Here is a 7,056-nt window from a genome sequence, read left to right on the forward strand (position 1 = left end):
TATAAAATCAACGGAGGACAACTAAAAGATGTTGATGAGGTTGTATGCAATAAACTGAACAAAGGCGAGAGGAACGCCTCACAGGTAGCAGATTCTTTAATCGAAACGATGGCGCTGCCAATTATTTAAATCATCTAATCCAATTGACCTTCTAACAAATTTAGTCAGCTAAAAGATTCTAACTTTGGATGTACCATAAATACAGTAAAATAAAATCTTATGTTAAAGTAAATTACCAAGCATAGTCGATTTTTTAGTTAGAGAATCCCGTCAAAATAAACACCTGTACCGTGACATGTTGTGAGTCCATGGCTGAATGCACAATTCTTTTGCGCAGGTGCAATTTCGGAAATGCAAAAGCTTTTAAAAGGTGTGGCTGAAGACACACACTTCCTATGCCATAACTAGGACTGCATGTATTCCTCTTTAGGTCTACATTAATATAAAGCCTATCTCCACTAACTGTGTCACAATTTTACATTCCACCCTTTACGGTGGAGTAAGTCATGCCCATTAAACCTCGAACGAAACATGCGACCATAGTTATTACCTGAGAAGCTAGACATACCGGTGCTACCAAATACAATGGAAATGCATCGATAAACAATACAGGCACGAGTTAGGCAACATGGCTGAAGGAACCAGCCGACGTGATTTGATAGCTTAATTGCTTCAATTTATCTAGCATAGGCTTGATTTATGTATGCCTTTAACAACATAGCTGTATAGAGCGTGACGAACAGGGACTAACTCGACCCCGAGTGCAGTTCGGATTGCAACTATCCGCTATGGACAAGGATGTTGAAGAGAATCATTGCACTCAATTGTAAACCGAAGAACAAAAAGTGAAGGAAGAAGACCCTCTACGAATAAAGAATGCATAAGACTTAACTCGAATCCTCATAAATATCATCTATTTATGGCTTCACTGCAATGGTTTGTGCAAGATCGTAGTGTTATCACATGCTAACTGGGACGTCTTGTCAAAACATCCTATACTAAAATTAAGTCAAATGTTCTGGGTAGAGGTAGTTACTAGCATCAACTTTTTGCAAACCTAATGATAGAGCCGATGGCTGAGGGACCGAAGTGCAGCTATAGATGCATTCTACTTGTAAAAAGCAATTTTCTACCTCAAATCGTGAGAAAGAATTGTTTGAGCCGTGATAAACATATTCAGCGTTAGTGCTCTTAAATATGGTCTTGGATGGCTTCGAAATGGGTGAGGGTTCTAGATGAGTTTATAACTACTAGGCGATGAGAAAGAATGGAATGGAGCCATTATGCAGTGGATTCGGTTGAACCTAAAATAATTTTACACAATCACGGGTTCATGATAAGTATTGTGGCGACACCTGTATGAACTCTTCTACAGTGCGATGGTAAAAGCCATGCTCAAATCATGCGCTAAATGTAGCATAGGTACAAAGTAGCACACTAGAATTTACTGCTAGTAAAAGTAAGAAGCAACAGGCGTTTGGTGAATCCCAACGTGTCAGTATTTGCTGGTGATGACCTTCAACCCACAGCAAAATTGTTGGTTCAATTCAGCGCTGGCTCCGTTTCTGCTAGCTGTGCTAAGTTAAGTGAAGAAGATCCTTTAAGGCAAGTAGGTTATTTGTTGGTTTGCATTGGCTATCTTTTCTTCGAAACTCACTCCATTACAAATTGACATGCAGCGTGGCGTCAGGCGCATTAGGAGACAGGACTAATCCCTCGTATAACCATATCCTTGTGCAGATAGCTGCCCTGTAGCATAGAAGCTTAGCGCTAATTAACTCGATGTGTAGACAGTGTGCAGATGTCAAATGTGCAATCTTCATAAGTGAAGTCATGTTCACTAAGATGTTGCAAATACAGTCACCTCATGAATATCCATGAATTTCAGAGCTGTAGCAAATGCAATGTAGGACTGTACGTGCAGTGAAGAATCAAAAGGCCTAGACTGTCATCATAACGCTCTTACACCAAAATTACCACAATCGTCAGCATTCTCAGCCGCAGGTAAATTAGTATTTCATTCTCTTCTGGCAAATACAACACTCGCACAGAGTAAAATTAGCAGATAGCGAGCCGGTTATTCAATTTCTTGTGGTTGATCTTTTAATCACCAGTTTTGGAAACTAGTAATTACTGCAAATGCTGCAGTGTCTAAACTAGGTGCATCGACATAGCTGCTACCAATTTGCTGTGTAATTATTTGGTCTGGAAGGAGATTAGAGCAGGCATGAATTTAAATTCCACTCATCATAGCCTTTTATTTAAAGGTGATAAGTTTAACATGGGCCTAAGAGCTCTAACGTAAAATATCTCGAAAGAGCACCATGCAGAAAACTAATACTTTGGACACAAAGCACCGCATCTACCGATTCTGCTTGCGCTAATATACTTTTGTTCTTTTAAGGTCTGTAAACAGATACTCATGTTACTAGGTAAATTGGCTCAAACGATGTCTATCTCCCCAAAGGAATTAAACTTCCTCCTGAATCTGTAGTCCATTGGCATGAAAATTAGGAGGGCTACTGATACTGTTAATAAAAATCGACCCCATTTTACAAAGGAGTATAGTTATTCCAATTTAACAAAAATAGTACAGAAACATCAAGAATTACCATTACTGTCTGGTGCATGCGAATAAATGGAGTCTTTTGCATTTCCTAAACAATAAAAATCTGAAGTGGGAAAAAAGTGCACGATATAAGCAAGTGAGGGGTCGTTAGTTTTAACAAACGCAGATGTTGATCACTTTTACTGGCTTACAAGAAGTTTCAAAAAAGTAATAGGAGCCCAGCAATTATAAAAATCAAGGCAAATCCGCTAGTTCTTTCGGCTCCATCTTCCCCTGTAATGAAAAATGACATTCTGTTAGTGCTATTACGTAGCACACCAGGATCGCCCAACTGTGAACTCTGCAGCATCGAGGATTAACTACTGACACCTTGTAGAGCGCCTAACTTGTGGTATAGTGTTATAAGACAGGAACTGCTGCCAAAGATAAAGTTTGGTTAGCATTCACCCTCAGTGTGGAGTCTACATTACTATCATACCTGCGAACTTACCTGGGGCCAATGTCTTAATATATCCAGTATATTTATACGCTTCGGAATCCCCTTTAAGTGCTTGCACAACCACTTCATAGAGTGTACTGGGCTCCAGTCCATCAAGAGTGAGCTTCTCACTTAAGATAGGAACAGCTTTGTACTTGTAGATGACAGAGGTTGAATAAAAGTACGCACTTAGTTTAATTTGGTCTGCGTGGAGATTTGCTAAACCGATGGCATCCCATCCCAACTCAACGGAACGCGAACCCACGCGAATCCATTGAAAGTGATCTGGGAGTGTGGTATTTAATTCCTTTGTCACTGTTGCCATTAACCCTACAAAAACAAATTGGAAAAATGCATTGTTTATCAATTATTTTGTATTTATTCCGTTCTATTTGATGGCAAAAAATGTTACACACTATATCCAAATATAATGACAATAGTGGCAGTGGATAAGGGGACTTTACTGTTTTCCTTTACGATGGAATATTTCACCTGTATGCTCCATCGGCGGTAAGAATTGCTGAGTGTTATCCGTTGCTATGCGAAGGCGGATCACGCCTACACCCACGTTTGCCAATTTTTTTTAAGAAGAGCACTTTTCGCAAAATTGGCAATACCAGTTGAGGTTTTAATCACTTTTTGGTAATAAATCATGGAATTTAATTCAGTGATAAGCTTTCGCAGCCTATCTTCTCATCCAATGTATATTCAATTATTTGCGCTGAGCAGTGGACAAAACTCCCGGCATGATCAGGAGAGCCATGCGTCTATTTAATGTCTATTTTGATATACGCAGAACATTTACGGTCAAAGTTATAACAAATATAATATGAGTGTATCCGACGTTAAGTTCAAATCCTTGCACTTCTTTTTATTTTGAGCCAGCATTCAGGCAGATAGATGCTACTGACATTCCTGACTTTGGATAAGGTATTAGTGACAGCGCTGGGTTTGTTTGCAGATAATGTAGTCAACGGCAGTGTATGGAAGAGGAATTGTGCTTGATGTGAGTATGTTCCTAACGCTTTTTATCTTTCGCGTGCTCAAGTGAAGCGTAATGTCAACAAGGCAATGTGCTAACTACCCTAGTGTACACAAATTGCGTGTAGACATGAAAGTTGGGTGCAGTGATGAGTAGCTGTGAAGTGCACTGAACCAATCTATTGTCAATATTTGGGACTACATGTCTAAGTGTGGATGTTTTTGTTATTTATTCACCTACACTTTGATTGCATTACCTGGGTGAAACTGAGGCGGAAGGGGACAACAGTAAGAATATAGTGTCAACATTTGACTGCGACAAATTAACAAACGAGTGGCAGTATTCAAAGTATCACCAGCAAAATTTTAATTGCCAGCTCTTAACGAGTTGAAATGCATCCACCAAAACATGCCTTACATCCCCTAACCAATACAAACAAAATTAACATGGACTCTTACAGCTATGTGGGATGTGATAAATATAAAACGCACCTTGCAAATACTGGACTTGATTAAATGATTCAAGTTGTATGCTGATGCGACTTAAATTTTAAAAGGCATCTTACCAGAGTCCTCTCTGATTCTCTCAGCAAAAATTGAAATCGCTGGCAAAATTAGGCAGAAATGAAGCTCCATCTACACGACAGAAGTATCCTGCACTGGAAACTCAATGTGCATTTATAGGAAGGTACTACAATCTCATCAGCCAATGAGATATCGTGTTTTTGAGGTACTAGGCGACTTCTGCATTCATACAATGGACCATGCTACGCGCAATCGATGTCAAAGGCAACGCCTATGCTTGCTATTTTGTAGGTGCGCAGAGACGCAATTTGGAAAATCAGGCTACGTAAATTTAAGCCTGACAATCGTGTGGTCTGTCTCACGAAATCCTGCGAGTGAACATCCGTTCTTCTCAACTCGTCCCATCTGAATGAATAATGTGACCTCAATTGATGCTTCTTAATCCGTCTAGCTACGAATTTGTGCATTCGGTAAAGGTAAAATGTGGTCTTGAATAAGGGAAAAGAAAAGCTAGACTTGATTTTGGATGGTTAGAAATGCTAAACAATTTTTGAGTGCTCGCTATGTCAAACTTCCATTACACCAATGCACTAACAAAACAACTATGCGGTTTCCATTAAAACTGGTGTGATCTTAAAGTAAATATTCTTAGTATATTAACGATGCTGCCTAATTGACTTACGACATCAATTTGATCTAGTATACAATATGCTTATAAACAATTTATTTATCCATAAGGCTATTACACTCCATTTTCCTTTCACTGAAATATCAGTGGTGCATTTTAACTCGTGATTTGTAGGCGGCACATTCGAGGCAGACACCTATTTCACTTGGCTCCTCCTTTTTATGGTCCTCATTATGCATTTGCGCACAAAGATCAACCTTGGCATGTTAAGACCTCTTGTAAATTTGATCTCCTTAATCTTGAGAAGTGTTGAAAGTCAAACTGCCTTTGGATTCGGTCTAATCGGTGTTAGTCCCAATTTACCAACCTTTATTGTGCAAATTAGGCATTATGTTAGACCATCTTGGCAACTAAATCCCTCCTTCCTGTTTTTTTTGCACATGCAAAAATACAGGCGCGTTTTCTATTAATAGAGTGCCTCTGTATATATGCAACAGTGTGTCTGATTTCTCAAATGAAAACCCGGAATGGTTGTACTTCACAGGATTTAATCGTCAACAAGTGCTCCATCGAAATGCCATGAATTTCGCCTCATATGACGTTTGGTGTAGCTTGATATTGTCTTAGGGCTGACCAACACAATTACATGCGCAGTACTGTCACTTGACACGTATTTTCGCATTTCCGACCTTGCACCAATACCAACGCGTCGTGCATTTGCCTTCAATTCGGTCTCTACTTCCAGATTTACAAATGGCTTCAAAGGGCTATTCTGGCAAGAAAAATCTACGTTTCAGCATGTTTTACCTTAACATTTGAGGAAAAATTAGGGTTGGAATTATTTAATTGACTACGAATGAAGGAATCATTTTTATATCCAATTTGCATTTATATGGAGGATTTTAGTGGTGCGTCTTGCCCACCACCAGACCAGAAATTCGCTATTGTTTGAATATATCAGCATGCATCAACTGTTTGCAAATGACTTAATTGCCACAAAAATAAAATTAGATTAAAAGGCTTGTTTGTAAGATAGGAAATTTGGGATGGGCCACAAGTGGGACGTTAGCGGCATAAAGTGCACAGCACTGCGAAGCCTGCGTATCCAAATACGACTAATGACTAAGGCGGAATCTTAAACTTAGCTTCAGATTGCCCTCCTTACCGAAGGAACTATATGAGTGCCTTTGATATTCCTTTGCTTATCTCAAAAGGCATCAAGTAAGCATAGCTTAGAATAGAACTAGCTAGGGTATTCATCCGACTGAAAGCTATGCAGATCAATGCGTAACATTAGGGGCACCTACGATAGGTGTTTAATGGTGAAAGTCCCACAAGCACAAAGAAGGTTGTGAGCCATAGTGGCGTCGTCCATTATGAGCTGGCAGTCCCGAAGCCACCATATACGCATCCGCCATCAATTCTACCTACAAAGCGGAAATATCAGCCTAAAGTGGAGTAAATTCCTTGCACTTCCTCTACGCCTGTCCCAGTGCATTTGAAAGAGACGCAAGTGTGTCAGCTATAACATTAAGCAACCAGACAGTTCAAAAGGCACTTGCAAGTTTTTAGGAAGTAAAGCATTCGTACTTAACATATTCTATCAGAACAAGCAGAAATTTTACTGCTTAAATTAACCATATGCTCTACAAGATATTTAAGGCAGTGGATTAAGTAGGTAGCTACTCTATCCAATAAGTTAAGCAAACGACTTGAACTGGCACTTTATACACTACTGGTTTGGGGTAATTTTAATAGGCAGTCATTTATATTTTGATTTTCAGTCAGCACACCATGTTTTGAGACGATCCTTAGGATTTGTTAGACCATATACTGTCAAAGCAAATGTAAAAAAAGGAGAGCACCCGTTATTAG

At 39.4% G+C, this 7,056-nt stretch overlaps 1 protein-coding gene across 1 annotated transcript; it reads right to left on the reverse strand. All coding sequences in view use genetic code 11, as the record gives it.

Moving 5' to 3' along the window:
* Window positions 1-2,768: 2,768 nt before the first annotated feature.
* On the reverse strand, window positions 2,769-4,664 carry EGR_10281 (Oncosphere antigen B; the record flags this gene model as incomplete). Its single annotated transcript, XM_024499530.1, has 3 exons — window positions 2,769-2,842; window positions 3,060-3,377; window positions 4,595-4,664. The coding sequence occupies 3 exons, from the start codon at window positions 4,662-4,664 to the stop codon at window positions 2,769-2,771; spliced, it is 462 nt and encodes a 153-aa protein (XP_024346059.1).
* Window positions 4,665-7,056: the final 2,392 nt, after the last annotated feature.

This window comes from Echinococcus granulosus (genome assembly GCF_000524195.1).
Source record: "Echinococcus granulosus chromosome Unknown EG_S00205, whole genome shotgun sequence".
NCBI classification, from domain to species: Eukaryota; Metazoa; Platyhelminthes; class Cestoda; order Cyclophyllidea; family Taeniidae; genus Echinococcus; species Echinococcus granulosus.